Source organism: Trachinotus anak, unplaced genomic scaffold (assembly GCF_046630095.1).
Source record: "Trachinotus anak isolate AG129_WGS33_773 ecotype Australia unplaced genomic scaffold, CSIRO_AGI_Tana_v1 ptg000031l, whole genome shotgun sequence".
Classification (NCBI taxonomy): Eukaryota; Metazoa; Chordata; class Actinopteri; order Carangiformes; family Carangidae; genus Trachinotus; species Trachinotus anak.
This window is the reverse complement of record NW_027273882.1, coordinates 3,524,552-3,542,909: the sequence shown is the minus strand read 5'-3', so window position 1 is coordinate 3,542,909 and position 18,358 is coordinate 3,524,552. Positions and strand designations below refer to the sequence as shown.

Below are 18,358 nucleotides of genomic sequence, written 5' to 3'. Positions count from 1 at the left end.
TTAAAAAAAAAAAAAAAAAACACCCAAAAAAAACAGAAAACCAAAAGATTTCAGATCTGCCTACATTTATATATCATGTCGCTTAGCAGCCACCTTAAAGATGTGTGAAATTATAATTAGATGAGTTCATGCTAGTTGAAATAAAATAAAACTAACCATGCAAATGACCAAATGCTGTGTTCAAGTCATATTGGATTTTCTATAACTCAGTAGATGAATATTAAATCAACCTCGTCTAACCTGGCATCATGGAGCACTTCAGTGCAAGTGTCCAACATTGATTGATGTACTTTTAAAACCCTATAAACTCCTTGTGGATAATTTTAAAAAGATGATTTTGGATTAAAATGCTTGAGTGAGTCAAAGAGTGAAGCAAATAAGAAGCTTCTGTTTCTTCTGACAGAACCTGAATCAGGCAAAGAACCACAAAGTGGAAAAGTAAATGAGCCAGAGTGTGGATTATCAATCAAATGACTATTAAAAGCAAAATAAGGATGTGATTAACAACTGTTATCATTGACTAATAATTGGATTATGCTTTTGATTAACCACAGTCTATAGAATTTCTGAAAATAATGAAAAACTGTAATTTTCCAGAGCAGAGGCGACATCTTCACATTGTTAAAAACCCACAAAAGCTTCAATTTGCAGTGTTGAAAAACAGCAGGTCCTCACATCTGAGAAGCTGCAACCAGAGAATATTTGATATTTTTTTTCTTGATAGATGACTTAAACATTTATCAAAATAACTGAATATTTACTGTCTCAGCACTAAGTGTCAGTGTTTGATGACAGTTATGTAAATGTATGATTGTGTTTTCAATCATTGTTGTTTCTTAGTTGCTTTGGTCCTGTATTTTCTAACTGTATAGGTTGTAAGTATTGGTACTGTATGGGTTGTAAGTATTGGTACTGTATAGGTTGTAAGTATTGGTACTGTATGGGTTGTAAGTATTGGTACTGTATAGGTTGTAAGTATTGGTACTGTATGGGTTGTAAGTATTGGTACTGTATGGGTTGTAAGTATTGGTACTGTATGGGTTGTAAGTATTGGTACTGTATAGCTTGGCTGAAGTGTATCCAAGGATGTAGCTGCTGTATTGTAGGTATCAGCCTTCAAACACTCAGGTCACCGCCCCACAGTGAATGGATGTAGTGTTGCTGCAGAAGCTTAAAGAAAAATACCCGAAAACAGTAATTTACTATTTGTCTTGTTTACAATTTTTGCACATTTTATAATGCATTATCAGTGGTTCAGCTTTGTCCCTGCATCATTAAACACTGACTGCATGTGTGTGTGTGTTTCTGGGTGTTAACACCTTCTGTCAGACACAGGACCAAACAATAACAGCAACGCTGGGAACATGCAGGAATTCGCTTCCTTCACCTCCATTACTTTTCCCCACCTGAGGCTTCACCTGCATTAATTCAGTGCGAGAACCACAGGGCATCACTGTAAATGCATCCTGTTTGATTGTGTGCTTTTGTGTTATGCAGTGGACGTGACCTCCTTTTAAATGACTGGAATATTAAAGAGTAAACAGAACCTACAGAGCCCGGATGGAGACGCCAGCAGGCAGCTGCTCCTCTCTCTGTTTTATCATCAGATTTTTTTTTTCTTTTTTTGAAATATAAATAAGCAGAAAACCTGATAGAAGTCGCTCAAACTGAAAGAAAACACACACGCTCGTGCACACAAAGGAGGCTTTTGAACTTTTCTGTAGGTATAGAGCCTCCTCTCACAACATTAGAGAGGAACTCTGGCTCCTTATAATTTTAACACTGTGAACTCGTATGGATAATTCACAGCTGCCGGCTTTGATCTGCACTGCTTCTCTTTAGTCTCTCCTTGCTCTGTTACCTCCTTCTGTGTGTATGTACGTGTATATATGCTGTGTGTGTGTGTGTGTGTGTGTGCATCACATCTTAAAGCCAGAGTAAATAGTAGAACACGTAGCAACTGTCTTTATTGAACACCAGCATTTTAGAAGGTAGGGATTTAACATATATATAGTTAAAGCCTACAAGAAAAGTAATTTAAATATTTATATATATCTTTACAAATGTTCATGAGCGAGTCAGAGAGCTCGTGTCGGCTAAACTTGCGATCTGGGGAGTGTACAAAGATAGACATGCACAGGGAAGAGGAACGACGGCAACCGCAAAGTCACCTTTTACAAAATGGCTGAGTTGGACCCTTCTCTCTCTCTCTCTCACTGTCACTCTCTTTATCTCTCGCTCTCACACACACACAGTCTCACACACACACACACACTCCAAAGTGTATCCTACCCCAGGTGGTGGCGTCACACCAGTCTGACATCCAGTAACAGTCTCTTTCTCTGTCCACATGGTAAACACACTGGTTGCCATGGCACTGATTGTAGAGCGTCAAAATAAAATAGAAAAAATATGGTGTGGTTCAGGTGCTTTCACAGGTACAGGTGGGTTTGCAAAACAGACTGTGTGTGTGTGTGTGTCTATCTGGATTTGTTTGCCCCCCCCCCCCAGTTTAATCTGTGAAAAATGTTTGGAAAAATGAAATAATTTCATTTGAGAATTCAACAAACCCGGGACTTTGTGTGTTTGATATCAGAGATTCCTCTTAATAATTGAATATAAAACAGATCAAATGAACCTTCAGAGGACTAAAAACTTTCAGTTTTTGTGTGTCTGTAGGAAATCCACACCTGAATCAACTTCATTCAGATCAAATCACCCAAAACCCCTCAACTTGTGTGTGTGTGTTGTGTTGTGTTGTGTTGTGTTGTGTTGTGTTGTGTTGGCAGTTAACCACCCCTGTCCTGGAAAACGTTGTTGTCAGCACATCCATGTTTACTTCCTGTTTTCAAGATGAATAAATAAACAAATCAAAGTCTCGGATGAGTCACAGCCGTCTCCATGGCGAGGCTCCTCCTTTTCGTGACACACACACACACACACACACACACACACACACACACACACACACTTACACAGGATGTGTTTCTCTCACTCCCACATCAGGATGTCTCACTCGGGACAGTCCAGGTTAATGTTACGTTTCAACATAAGATCAATAAATAACAATAAATATGAAATGTCCCAATGAAGACGCAGTGATGCATGGGAATTAACATATCCTGTGTGAGTACACACACACACACACACACACACTCCTAAAATGCAGCGCTCCAAGGCACGGGGACCGGGTGGGTGGGGGCTACTCAGTCTTTTCTGTTTTCCCGTCTTTGCTCTGGGGCTCGGCTGTTTTCCGGAGCTGCGACTTTTCCGAGCTGTTGTTGATCTGTTGGTCGTTGGGCCCGCTCGTTTTCCCACTCGAGTTTTTGTCCAGGTAGTTGAGCATCTCGCTCAGGACCGTCTGGAAGGTGCTGAGAGCCGCGCAGACCGCCGGCGTGCCAAACCCGTGAGTGATGAGACTGTCAGGAGGGAGGACAGAAAGTGTCATCAGAGACGCTGCCAAACTTAAACAGGGATCAGTGTTACACTCTGGTTTCCTCCTCCTCTCTCTGCATCATGGAGCTGCTCATCCTCCTAAAAGAGTTTCTTTAGTTGGACTAACCCCTGTCAGAGGAGTTTTAAATCTGTGAGGGTCTAAATGCTGTTTCCATCTCCTTTACAGAAGAACTGATGGGGAAACACTCAGGTTTTAGCAAATTCAAGGCCTGAATATTGTCATATTTCAGAAAATGAAATAAAAAAAAAAAGTCCATAGCCAAAATGATCATTCAAGTTAATCAATAGAAATAAAAGCTATTGACCAAGCAAGCATGTCAGATATCCCCATCTTCTCTACCTCCTCAGCTGTGAGGAGCTGCTGCTTTTCTTTGTCTCATGTGATAGTAAAGTGATTATTTTAAGGTTGATCAGGGAAACAAGACATTAGATGATGTCATCAGGGACTTTTTTCCCTCTTTTCTGAAATTTATAGACTAAATCATTATTGTCCGTGAAAATAATGTTTAGTCGCAGCCTTCGTACAGATAGTGTCCTACTTTAAAACACACTGTGGCTGTGTGGCTCTTCAAAATCCAGCGTGGGCATTTATCGTGATCATAATCGGTCATAATCAACCTTTTTTTAATTTTAGGTTCCTAAAAGCTCAAAAAGAGTTTGTACACCCAAATCTACTTGACCACAGTGCTCTCAACCAGTTTTCAGTTTCCATATGATTCTCAGACAAAGTTGACCCTCCAATCAAATTAAAGCCAAATGCTAGTAAAAATAAGAAAGCACTACAAAGCCGTAGGATTTAAAAAAGAACTAAAATAAAATAGATCCTCAGGCAGGTTCTTGTGGGGCCTAAATGCCCGGTCACCTCTCAAACCAGGCTGTTAAATTGCCAGAGGGACACTGTTGTTCAATCTGTCACATCCCCGTTGGAACAACCGAGCTCGTATCTTGTTTCTCGGCCCGGCACTCCACATACAGAACATTTCCCTTTGGAGGTTTGATAAAAACTCTGTATATTCTGCAAAAGATGACGCCATAGATGTGACATTTCTGCTAACAAGCCACTGTTCCCTCCTCTTCCACCTCCTCCTCCTCCTCCTCCTCCTCTGTCGCTTGTGCCAAACAACAAACTGCACAGCTGCATCTTTTTCGAAAATGGCAAAGAGGTCAGAGCCAAAATGGAGAGGAGCAGAAGCAACAGCAGCACTGAGAGCTGTGCAAGAAAACTGTCTCGGCTCAGTGGCTTTAAATGTAGAGAGCGAGTCCAGAGTGATTGTCCATTATTTGTTACATGCAGTGTGTGTGTGTGTGTGTGTGTGTGTGTGTGTTACCTGAAGTGCGTGAGGTGTCTCTGGATGTCCAAGTCCAGGATGGGGGTCGGTCTGGAGGAGCCCAAAGGAGAGCGGTCTTGGCTCAATAAGTCCTGGAACTCCTTACAGATTTGCCTGACAGACAGAAGGAGGGAGGGACTGAGGGTTTACCATCTGTCTCCAAAACAACCGTTGCACTTTGTCTTTTTTTTTTCCTTCCTGTACCCATCCTCATCGTTTTTGATCAAGCCGCACATAAATTCAAGTTATTTCCTCTTAGCACACAACTGAAGGCTCAACGTCGGCGCAAAAAGAGGCAAAACAGTTTCACAACATGATACCAACAACTCTGCAGATGTAAAGTCAGCCTGTCTTTTTGGATTTTATTCACTCAAATCATTGTAAGAAAAAAAAAATCAGCTTAGTTGGGAAAGAGTGGGAGCAGTTTCCCCACAGCACAGTCAGTACTCAGTGTGCAGCAGTGCTTGTAGGAATATAATATAAATAAAGCTCTTACTGATGAATAAATACAGGCCCTGTAATGTGCAATATCTTCAAATTCCAATGCAATACATGCTTTATGCATGTATTGCATTGGAATCCATTTGTGCACGTGATTATGAGCATGAACGTTTCCTTAGTCACAACAAAAACTTTCTACAATTCTCTATTTCTTAACCTTAATTACAGATTTCCATTTGCTTGACTCAGTTATCTTGTTGTAAAACATGTTGCATCCCCTCAGGATGGACGGTTAGTGGTGTGGTCAATCACATGTGGCTATAAAATGACAGTGGAGGGCAAATAGATGGCTTTAAAAATGTTCTAGGCTCTGTTGCACCTCCTGCTTTTCCCCCAAACTTTACCAGACTTGTACTGGAAGTTGTGACCTGAAGGCTCCATCATTGCCAAGAGAGGAAACAGTGACATCAGGACAATTTCAGAATAAAACGCACTGCCTCTTGTCGAGAAGATACAAAAACAGTTGAAGCTGAAGTTGCCATAAACTGCTGCAGCACCCCCCCCCCCCCCATTATTTTATTTATGTGTATGGTGTATCTGTGCTTGCACATCAGTGCATCTGTGTGTTTGTGTGTTTATGTGTGTTTGTGTGTGTTTGTGCTCTTACTTCGTAGCCAGAACCATTTTCTTGCGTGCGCTGGTTTCTTTCGGCTCACTGTGCTGCCTCGCCAAATGCTCCCCCACTGCCTTGCTGGGAAACTCTGTCTCACAGGTGTAGCCAAAGTCCCTCGCCAGGTGGAGCGCCTCACCTGAACACAGACACATGGAAAAAGACAGATGAAACACACGTTGGAAAGTGTTTAATATAAAAAACTAGTGTATGAAACTATAACGAAGACATCCTGGAAGCGTTTCAGAAAGTCTTTTGCACCTTCCACCAGGGAGGTGAGCAGCGTGACGTTGGCAGCTTTCCTCCGTCCTGCCGGCAGGTTGAGGCCCAGACGGTCTAGTTTCTCCCGAAGACACCGGCCTCCGTTCTTAGACTTTGCTCTGTGGGAAAGGAAATAACTTTAATACATCCAACAATCTCATTTAGTTTTATATATAAAACACAAAAAATGACAGAATATCTGGCTCACACATCATCATCATTATCATCGTCGTCACTGATCATCAAATCAAGTACAAATAAAATCCTCTGGCCTCCTTATTCTACAAAGACTCATGTGTTTAATCAAGTTAGGATGGAAGAATATAGATTTGCTTTGCTTTGACAAAGCCATAAAATTAATCATAAAATCAAAGGGTATAAAATTAAAACAACTCATCAACTCATTATGTGTTAAATATACTTCCTGGTCACTGGTTCCCATGAGTTGCCTCTTTTATTGTTGGAGTTTTTATGTTTCTATACCCAGAGTGAGAGGTTCTATTTTGGAAAACAGAGGAACAATGGCCGCTGTCATTTCTGATTTTCTTAAAACGTATGTGCAAACTTCTTCTCATCACGTAAAACTTTAAAGATCCTTCTGGGATATTGTGGTTGATATTTACTGATGGTTTTCTATCATTCTGTCAAAACAAAACAAAAAAAAAAGTGAAACGGTTTATTTGTAGTAGGTAAAAAAAAAAAAGAAAAAAAAAAAAAAGGGAAAGTGAAAAAGTCATTTTCAAATCTGGCTGTTCCAGACATTTCTGTGACAAGGATGTGATTTATTTAACTCCAGATGAGAATCATCACTTTTTTAAATTATCATTATTATTATTATTTAACTTTGTGGATGCCTCATCTTGTAGGACCAGCCATACTCTCTCTGCTCTCTCTCTCTCCTCCTCCCCCCTTCCCTTTCTCTCCATCTCATCAATAATACAGCGCTGGCAACTCTTGCTTTCCTCTGGTTCCTCTGATCCTGGCATGCTTTGGCCTGGTCTCGCCTCCCTCTGGCTCCCTGGGCATGGCGGCGCGTGCAGCCCCGGCCCCCTCGTTCGCCTACAATAGTCTTTGTGGGCTCTACTGTATATCCTCTGTTTCATCTGAGGGCTACAAAGACTCAGGCAGCCGCTCTCCAGTCTTCACCAGCCAGATTTACTTTTGGAAACCTGTGTTTTCACTTTTAAAATCCTCCTCTGTCACACTGGCTGGTTACTTCAGTGGTATTTTGTTACAGGACAGCACTTTGGCTGCATGAATGGGAATGACAGGAATATTTTTGACAGTCTAATAAAACCTTTCTCAGTCTTTTAGTGTTTTTTAAACACAGCTTTAAAAAAAAATACACAGTACTTTTAAGTATCTTGACATTTAGAGCCATTAAAGAAGCTGTGATCAGCCTTATTTTTCCTGGGTGTGTGTGTGTGTGTGTGTGTGTGCTGACCTGCGCAGTATGCCTCCCAGTAAGGAGGCGTTGAGGCACTCTGGTGGGGACAGTCTTCTCTTCACCTCAGCGATGGTCACTTTGTACTTGGAGGTGGAGCTGAGCAGCGACAGGCGGCCCGGTACCGAGCAGAACAGATCTGTAGGATTCACCACACATGTTCCCCCTGCGCACAAACAACAACAACACCTGCTTCAGCGAGTCCCAGCGTCCACAAACAGCAGCATTGCTAGAAATGTTGAGGTGTTACAGGAGCAGTTGAAGCACTGGTTGAGGTTGTGTGTCCTTATCAATACAGTGAGTCAGCCGCAACAGTTTCATGTCGGCCTTCTGCGAGACAACTCCATCTTTAAACTCATTCACATGGAAAAAAAGAGACAATTTTCAAAGTGTAAATAGCTCCTTCAGGTGGCTTTGAGGAAGCCATGATAACTGAGTGTGTGTACAAACTCCACCAGCAAACTTATTTCTCTAATGATTGTGCAGTTTTCTATAGATAAAGCAACACAAGCACAACAGTGGAACACAATAAACCTTCACTGCCGCGAAATATTGAAGAGCTGTGGACCAGGCCAGTAGATTTCCAACCTTGTGCTGGTTTAGGTTGATAAATGCTTTTTTTTAAATAAATTCTTTATGAATGTTTTGGTGCTGCATGTAGCACCATGTGTACGTCTGTGCAGGGCTGAAGGTCACAACATCATTTCACAGGAATACTGAATGTGTTAATAATAGTTTGTTTTAACAGAGCAGACTTCTGACAAACTTTTGTGCTGTTTCTCTGTCGACACGCGCTGGAATATAACAGGGAAATTGTACAGGCAGGTCTATCATTGGGATTTTATTCATGGTTCTCTGCATTATTCCACCTCTCTGCTTATTTAGTAACATGGATTAACACATGGACATTACCTCCAACTTCTGTCAGTGCCTGTAAACTGCTGTGGCCTTCACATGTTTACACAGTGTAAACATCAGTCCTGATGTGAAGACTTATAGTGAAACATGTGGTTTCATATTTGATTAGAATCTGACCAGTAATGTATCAACAAAACAAGGATCTTCTCAAGTTCTAAACAAATGTCAACAGAAATATATCTCAACATACTACTGCTACTACAGAATAATAATAATAGTAATGACAATAATAATGGTAATAATAATCATCATCATAATAATCATAATGATAATAATGATCATTATACAATTAACTCTATCAAAGAGCTAGATAAGAAGCAAAAACATAATGTATGAAAATGTAAGTTCCTCAAGTGTGAAAATGACTGCACTGGAAAGTATTATGGGATCTGTAGTTCGATGAATACCTCATTCTGCAAAGAATGCCGCCACATGTGATGAGAGCTGCTGTATTTTTTATTACAAGGGCTGCAAGAGCCCTTTTTTAATTTGTAGCACAGGCTCTTTAAGGTCTTTAGTGGATGTTTCCAATAAAAATCCATTTAGACCTTGAAAAGCCTTGAGTCACAGAAAATACATTAAAGTATAACCATGTCCTCGACCTAAGCCCTGTATCTGTCTGCGCCGTGGAGCTGGGGCTCAGCATTGTTCAGACTGAAACATGTACTTTTGTGGAAAACATGCAAATTTGTTCTTAGATGGAGAAGTTCCGGTGGATGAACCTGCCTCAGGGGCGGGTGTGCAGACACCGTTCTGCACCTCTGTGGCTTTAGCATGACGTCTCCCTCCTTATTGTTTTAAACAATATAACACGTATCAGGGAAACATGCCAGGAAAAAAAATCAATGGTGTCTGTGAGCATAAGCAAACAGGAAGTCTCTTGCAGTAACTAAATTCAGAAACCTCACTAAAGCTTTTTCACGTTATAAAAGATAATGATCCAGACTGATATGATTTCACATTAACAGCCTTCCTTTTGTCATGAGCAGTAGTTTAATCCACGTTTCTGTTTACACTGCCTCAAAACTTCCCTCCAAACTTAAATTTAAAAAGCAACCAATTTTGATCATTGTTGCTGTCCTTTGAAAACCACATATCTCCAAAACGTCACCTTCCAATAAGCTATAAACAGCCCTGTGTTCAGCCTGGTGACCAAACATTTTCCAGATGAAACTGTGGATATTTAAGTGGTTTATTCATCTTTAGTTGTATTTTGTATTTTCTTAGTCCATCAAAAAAAAAAAAAAAAAAAAAAAAAAAAATCATCAGCTATTTTATCTGGGAGGAAAAAAAAAATCTAAATTAACAAAACTGGAGATGCACAGTTTTCACTGAACAATGGTCTCCAGCTCTCTCCACTGTAAACAAAATATATGTTGAAGTATTACTCCAGTCAAGGCAGAAATGATTGTGATAGTAGCTCAGTGCAAACGCAGCCCATAAAAATACATATGATCAAATATCATTAAACCTCACTGGCATGATCAATGTTTTTCTTCTCAGCACTTCATCAGACTCCTTTTCCCTACTTAAATATTCCATTTATTTTTTTATATTTTTTATTTTTTTTACCATGAACATATATTTATATTTCAGTTTTCAGCTCGGTATTTGTCTGTATGTAGGATCCCGGGAGGGCAAAACAAAAGCCTTCTTTTAATCACCTTCCACCGAGTTGATTTCATTGTGTGCATCAGGTTCCTGAGAGTGTGAATAAATGATCGTGGCTGTGATGGTGAAGGCCCTTTCACATTATTAATTGCATCTGAATCAGTCTCTCTGGATCCTCCTGGAGTATATCGACTGCTCTGAGTAAAGGCCCATTATTATTAAACTTTCACTTGAACTAACGTCTCAAGCAGCTGAAACGCAAGGTTTTCTGTCTGATGCACTGTAGGCTGTATTCTATTATTCATCTGCCTCATTATCAAATCTAACAGCAGGGCGTGTCGCTTTGTTATTAGGCCGCGCTGGATATGATGGAATGAGGAGGGGGGGGGAGAGGGGAGCGGGGGGGGGGGCAACATTTAGGCCGAAAACAGCAACGCCTGCAGGCGAAGACCGGCTGCACTCGGGCCATTTTGGACGATTTGGCCACCAGCTAAGATCCACGCGTGTCCAAATGCAATCTGTATTAATTCCTCTTATTATTATTATTATTATTATTATTATAAAAATTTAAAAAAAGAAGAAGAAGAAGAAGAAGAAACAGCGGAAATGTGCAGCTTTTCTGGCCGCAGGGAGGCAGTTGGACCTGTAGCTTGGGAAACATGTCACCCACGTCCACACCTGTGACATCAGGAAAACAGAGGCGCGGTGTAGTCCAGCGGCCGGCACTCTGCGCACAAGGCAGCATGGGACTTGTATTTCACTCCGGCTGTCAAAAAAAAAAAAAAAAAAAAAAAAAAAGGGGGAATCTATTGATAGGGCAACTATTGGTTCAGCTCCTCTGTGTGTGTGTGTGTGTGTGTGTGTGTGTGTGTGTGTGTGTGTGTGCGTGCGTGTGAAGTCCTGCAGACCTGTCCGTCACGCTCACGCGCTCTGACGAGAAGCCGCGCGGGTTCACGCCATATTAATTCCCCCCTTTAAAAAAAAAAAATAAAAAATAAAAAAATGTTTTTGATTCCGAGCGGTTTGTATTTGATGTTGCCGGCGGCGAATCGAAAACGAGCAGTTGCCGGTGGTGCAGCCGGTGGAGCGCGGGCCCAGAGGCGATGACGGTATTTAAACAGCGGAGATTCGCCTCGGGCTGCGGCGCGAGCGGCGGGCGGGATCACACGCGGAATCAAGCGCCTCTTACGAGTTCGCCACGAAAAATTAAAAGAAAAAAAAAAAGACAGAGCGAGAGAGAGAGAGACGCGGGCCAAATGTCACCCTCCTCATAATTTAACAACAATGTTTAGAAAAAAAAATAATAAAAAATAACAGCCAATGTCTTGACAGGGAGGCGCGTTCACGGGGTGTAGTGGCGGGGGCGCGCCTCTGACAGATCACGCTGATGTGTGAAGCTGCTGCCGGGGCCGAGCTGAGCTGGAAGAGGGGATAGCGGGGTGATTAAAAACACAGACGACTCCTCCTAAGTAGGATCCGCGTTTTCTTGAGTGATTTTTCTTTTGAAAAAGGTTATGTGAATATTCATGCCGCCAAAAGCCGCAGTCAGAAAGAACAACATTAATATGATCTCGGCTGAATCCGGGGCCCCGCTCGGCATTAGCATATCAAAGCGTCCGCCCGAGGCGAGAGAAGCTATCGATACGGGAGCGGGAGGTAAAGCAAAGATTATTGGTTGTGATGGGTGCGGCGGCGGAGCTCAGGGCCAAATATGGCGCACCATTAACCGAAAGTGATGGCGGAGGGATTCCCGCGTCAATCCGAGAGAAAAGCCCCAACACCTAGGCAAGACCTGATGAAAAATTAAACCCGAGACGCAGCCTTCCTCTCAAAACTGCACATAGTCCCCACTAAAAAAAAAAAAAAAAAAAAACAGGGAGCAGGCTTTGATGGAGCAGAAGCAGATGCACAGTGTGTTTAACCCCCCCCCCCCACTCATGAGGAAATAGGCTGGTCTGCCGTGAGCTGGTGCAGACCGAGTCCACATCCTCATCCTCACCTGAAGAGTCGGCCTGAACCCCCACCACCACCACCACCACCACCACCACCCCCCCGCCGCTGCCGCTCATTAAACATACAGGCAACAATAATGGTGTGATGTGGTGCAGCCAGCAAATAAACAGCCTTAATAAAATAAAACAAAAAATAAAATGAATGTAGAATTTGCCCGGAGGCGATCAGATGTCTGGTAAACACCGAGAACTGATAAATAAAATTATATATATTTTTTAGTTAAGCTATTCTATAATATATGAACTTCTTTTTTAATTATACCATATTAATCTTGCATTATACTCCTACTGAATTAAATTTCTTTTCACCACAGACCTAATAGACCTATAATTTAATGATGATTTGGTCCTTTTTTGACACTATAAATGATTTTACAGCCTGCTATCTGTTTATAGGCAACTACAAATATGAAAAAGATTAAAATCAAGATTAAAGCCTAAATAACAGGCTATACAGTTTAATCACGGGCCTACCGGTGTTTTCTTATTTTAAATTCTGATTACAGAGGAGATGAGATGATCAGCGGTGTCTGAGCATTATAACCATTTTATCATCTCAGAATAAACATGGATATGACATTAAAGTCAGTCTGCGCTGTGAGGATGTCGCCGACAGGTTTGACTTCAAAAAGGAAGCGTGTGTGTGTGTGTGTGTGTGTGTGTGTGTGTGTGTGTGTGTGTGTGCATTTCACTATAGGCTAACACTGCAGCGCATCTGTATTGAACCGGCGCCGTGTTAATTGGTGACATCGCTGACACTTTATCTGATTGTCCCGGCTGAGCTCAGAGGCAGCCCGGCTGGGAGGCGTGTGAGTGACGGGGAGCAGCGTCTCTGCGCTTGTTCCGCGGTGTGTCGGTGTTTAAACAGGCGGGAGCACCACCCCGCTCCGGCTGTAATGTGCTGACAGCCGACAAGAGAGGAGTGTGTTCCGCCTGCTCGCCCGCCTTGTCGCGGCCCTCCGGTGTAGACTAACGGCTTCAAGAGCAGAGAACAAACGGGGCCTTACCTCTCCGGATGACGCCCCCTTGTCCGTTCAGTACGAGCCCACACTGCGCCTCCACGGAGCCCTGCGGAGACACGCACTCATTAGGACGAGCAGGCAGGTGAAATCACTTCACCCGCACTCTCTGCACCGCAGACGGCACACAGTGATGCTCTGTGTTCAGTGAACGCAGCACACACACACACACAAACTAAAAGCTTTACAATGACAAGGCTGTGCCAGAATAAAGAGAATAGCTTTTACAATAGATTTTAGAGATGATTATAACAGCATTGTTGCGGATCTATATATCTTTCAGACCACAACCGGTCGAGGCAGACGGCCGCCCACCCTGAGCCCGGTTCTGTTAAAAGGGAGATCCCCCCCCCCACCCCCCCCCCCCCCCCCCCACCCACCCCCCCCACCCCCCCCACCCAAGCGCTTGCTCTTTGTGGGATCTGTTGGGTTTTTCTCTATAACAAAGTAAGGTCTCGACCTGACCCTGGAAAGTGCCTTGAGATAATGTATATTATGATTTGGTGCTATACAAATAAAATTGAATTGAATTGAACACCATAAAAACTCTATTTCACAAGAAAATATGATAGAAAAGTTTTTTTAATCCTTCCCAACCCATGAATCATCTCACCCCTCGGATTTAGAACCCTTTGGTTGGAAACCATTGCTTAAACATCCTTTAAGTTTCTGTGCAGCTCTATAAAGTTTGGCAGTGAGAGAGAAATCTGGCCCTGTTGCGCCCTCTGAGCAGTTTTCTAGCCTTTTTGTTAGAGAGAGTTGGTCAGCGGGCAGCGAGCAGAGCTGAGGCCGCAGCAGAACACAGGAGGCAGCTCACGGCTCCTCCAGCACCCAGCCCCGTTTCAAAAGGCTCCAGGCTCTGAGGCCAGCACAGTCCCCCGGACTCACAGAGGAGCTCAAGTGTCCAGGATCTGTTGCAGCCACCAACCTGTTGGGGGGGGGGGGGGGGGGGGGGGGTTTAGCTGCACTACAGGCTGCACAACAAGCACACATATGGACTACACATATGTATGGAAACCTGTTCCCGCCGCCATCAACAATGTCATCAAGAAAGGAGAACACACGCTTTTTATTCCAAAAACACTTAATCCTTCGTGCAGGCCTGGTCCACGCAGAAGTCCCCCCCCCCCCTCCTGATTAAAATAAACTGAGGGGGGGGGAGAAGGAGCTTGTTGCGGCTCTTTCTTAACCAGCTCCTGTTCTGTTTCTTTTCTTCTGTTCCGGAGCTAAAGTGATTATAAGATCAATACACAAAACGCAGAGGTCCTGCATGAATTAGCTCCGTGACGGGGGGGGGTGGGGTGGGGGGGGGGGGAAGGTGTGGCAGCTGCTTCTGTTCAGCGTGGAAATCTCTTTAGCGCGCTCAAAGGTGCGACCGGGCTGCACGAGACCATGGGCGCATCTGTTCCGGTTCACGCGTCCGCCGCGCGCGAGCTCACGTTCACGGGCCGTTTCTTTCTTTTAATAAAAAGTCAAAACCTGCGCGGGGAGGGGGGGGGGGGTTAGAATAACCCTAATATTTACTAATATATTAATATAATGACTGACTGTTAATGTATGATCCATATTAACCGATAAAAGATTAAATAAAACCAAATAAAATAAAAAAATAATATTAAATAATACAAAATAAATTAAATTAAGTAAGTAAAATAAATTACATATTTTTTTGTATCAAGGAATTTAAATAATCAAATTCTAACATTTCAAATGCATATAGGACATATAATATAGGAGCAATAAGAATAATTTTGTAAAATTAAAGAGACACTCTAATAATTCCCTCGACTTGATGCTACATTTAGGGACAATCCACTGTTTTTATATTAATACACATCATCACCCTGAAGCTGAACTGCCACACCCTCTAAATAAAGTGAAAATAAATTCATAACAAGAAAACTGAATTAGCCTGTTATTAAATCATTTTTAAAAAATCGGATTATTCATCGGATTTATAGTTATTAAAATAATAATAATAATAATAATAATAATAATAATAATGTTTGTCCTCCTCTGTAGCGTAATGACATGAAAAACAATGTGTGTAAAAGCGCACTGGAGTCTGTAAATAGTTAACGCGGCTGAAATGATGTGTCGCTGTGTTAAAGTGTGTTTAACTGGAGACGTGTTTTCACCAGCTCAGATGTCGCTGCATAAGCAACAAAGTTGATTGACGTTAAGTCGGTAATTGGATAAACTACGGTGCTTTATGGCGCTGGAGCCGGGCATTGTGCCCTGAACCCCGATCCGTTAATCCGCCCTTTACCGGAGAATAGAGCAACCAGCGGCTTTTCTTTGCTTCAGCAGACAGCCGGACACACACACACACACTCACACACACACACACACACACACGCTCAAGCACCGTGCGAATCCGTTTTCATCTGGACCATTTCTTTACACCGAGGAGAATTATGTAAAATATGGGTGACGTGTGCTGTTGGAGAAAGAAAGGGCGGCTTTCACAATGGGATTGTATAGACTGCCAGTCAATTAACCTTTAGAAACAGGCCTGGCTGTCAGAGCCGCGGTGCCGGCTGGACCTGACATTTACTCAGCCTGTTGTACAGTCACGTTTGGTCTGGCGACGAAATTATCTCAAGATGATGATGATGATGATGATGATGATGATATCCAGTAATATTCACTCCGAGGCAGGACGCAGGCGTGTGCTGGAGATGAGCTCCAGGCCAAACGCAGACACGGCCACGCCGGTGTCACAGACAGCAGACACATGAAGCAGACACACACACACACACACAGACATCTGGCGCCGTCTTTCTGTTCAATATTTTCTGGAATAGCTGTGTGTGGACGGGAGGAGGAAGGGGGGGGGGGCCTGTGGCAGCTATAAGGGTCTCCTGTCCTGCAGTAGCTTATGTTATATCTTAGTGTGAATAAACCAGAGAGGAGCAGCCGGGTTGGGGGGGGGGGGGGGGGCAACAAGGTGCTGGGTCTCAGGCTCTGAGGTGGCGGGGGGGGCTGTGTGTGTGAGCGGGGAAAGAGACGCGGAGGCCGCCGGTACCTGCAGGTCGTCTGCCGCGGCCGGAGGGAGGCCCAGGCCGGCGGCGGGCAGCAGCCTCTGGTCGGCGTGGTGCATACCGACGCCGTAGGCCTGGGAGCCGTGTGACGTCATCAGCGACAGGTCATGGCGCCGGTACGCGTCCAGGCAGCCGAGCTCGCGCCGCTGCTGCTCGTCCAGGCACGAGGACTTGAGCGCGGAGCGCGCGCTGTGGAGGTTGATGAAGTCCGTGGGCTCCCCGTGGTGCAGCTGCTGGTAGTACTGCCCGGAGTGCAGCGAGTTCAGCCCGTAGGCCTCCGGGGCCACGGCCGGGTGGGAGTGCTGGAACTCGTAGTGGAAGGACTGGTGGTGCAGGGGCGTGTACTGGTGGTTGGCGGAGAAGTAGGGAGAGGCGAACTCCGTCCCCGCCGGAGCCGGGTAGGTGAGCGGGGAGGAGGAGGAGTAGGCCACCGAGGAGTTGGCCACGGACTCCAGGCAGCCGAGCTGCATGAGCCGGTAGCTGTTTGATCCGTCGTGACGTATCTACGGGAGGATAAAGAGACGGTGAAATATATGAGCCGTGTCACTGAGCATCAGCCGGTGTCTCCTCTCGCTGCCTCCCAAACACACTCCAAAAACACAACTCACACACTCAAAGCCGTTTTTTTTTTTCTTCCCACTTTAAACCACCTGAAGGAGATGTCACTTCCACGCGCCCGGGAGGGGAGCGAACGCACGGCAACAGGAGCCATCGGTATTTCCCCCCTCCCTTTGGCATGCCTGTCACTCCGCTTGCAGCGCTCTAAAAGCCGCGCTGTTATATATTATTATTATTACCGAGCTGCTGGCAAATGTTCTGTCCCAGCTCCCCCGCTCTGGCTGGATGGGGAGGTAAGCTGAGTGAGACACGGCGGAGTGTTCCGCCCTGAACTGTTCCAATCACACCGTGACCGGCTCACACAGGAGCCTCACTGATAAAAAAGCCCCGTTTTTACCGGCAGCTCCAGTGAGATGCTCGACTCATTTCTCCATCCATACATGCATATATATATTTATATATATATTTATGTATAAAGCCTTTTTTTGTTTTTGTAAATCCATGCGGCGCAGTATATTGCAGTTAAAGCCTTCTTGAGAGCAGATCTCGAAATGCCTCCGTAACTCAGTTTAAATCGGAGAATATTTATCCGTCTATAATTTCACAAATTAAAGGATGTTAAGTGAGTAAATTCGCCTACCTCTGCGTCGTGGACAAGTCCGGGGAAGGTCGCTGACATTGTGCTTTCTCCAAAGTAACCCGTGTTTTTTTTTTTTTTTTTTTTTTCCCTCTCTCTCTCTCCTCTCTCTTCTCTCTGGACCCGATCGAATAATAATAAAAATGCGTTAAAATCCCACAAAAAGCGAGAGAAATGGAAAGGTCCCCCCCTCGGTAGCGGCAGGAAGCTGGCGGAACGCGTCTCCCCTCTGCACGGACGGGGCTGGCTCACGGATTTTGTACTTGCAGGGTATTTCTCGGCTGATGTCGTAGGTCCCTTGGTAATATAGAAGTTTTGAAAATTAAGCATCAGCACTGAGGAATGGGAGGACAATAGACGGAGCGGAGCATCCCAGGAGACAAGGAATAAATATTGTATCTTCGCCTTAATAAGGAACCAAGCGCTTCTTTCAACATTTTCTTCGCTTTTTTTGTGGACATTTTCCCTTTTTGAGCCGTTTGTATTTTCACAAGCTCTTCTGCTCCGTTTCGTCGTGTTATTATATATATTTTTTTGGTTTATTCACATCGGCTAAAGTCGTTGTACAAATATGTTCGGATTTTCTACGGAAATGTAAGTTTGCTTTGAAATATTCTCCAGTCAATTTCGATAATTATCAGCGGAATTAAAAAAAAAAAAAAAAAAAAAAAAAAATTAAAAAAAAGGATTTTCTTTTGTTTCCAGAACACAGATTGTGATCGGTTCAGGCAGCTTCGATGAGGATTTTCGTTTGGAATCGGGATGATTTCGATGCTGTCTGCGTGCATTTAGCTGCTTTTTCATTATTGCTGTTTCAGGCACTTTCAGTCGTGTGGCAGACAGAACGATTCTCAACTTAACAAACACACGTTCATTCGATGTAAATACAGCGGGATCGAGGAAATATTATCTTTATGAATGAAAATCTCTTCATTTAAAAATATATTTTTCATTAATAG

The 18,358-nt window shown here is 43.7% G+C and overlaps 1 protein-coding gene across 1 annotated transcript; it reads right to left on the bottom strand.

The window, feature by feature from the left end:
- Positions 1–1,942: 1,942 nt before the first annotated feature.
- On the bottom strand, positions 1,943–17,624 carry tfap2d (transcription factor AP-2 delta (activating enhancer binding protein 2 delta)). The gene is made up of 8 exons (XM_071467709.1): positions 17,403–17,624; positions 16,189–16,707; positions 13,149–13,209; positions 7,601–7,766; positions 6,157–6,275; positions 5,893–6,034; positions 4,785–4,898; positions 1,943–3,419 (listed from the first exon to the last, which is right to left on the bottom strand). Exons 1-8 carry the CDS (start codon positions 17,439–17,441, stop codon positions 3,203–3,205), a joined length of 1,377 nt encoding a protein of 458 aa, XP_071323810.1. The 5' UTR covers positions 17,442–17,624; the 3' UTR covers positions 1,943–3,202.
- Positions 17,625–18,358: the final 734 nt, after the last annotated feature.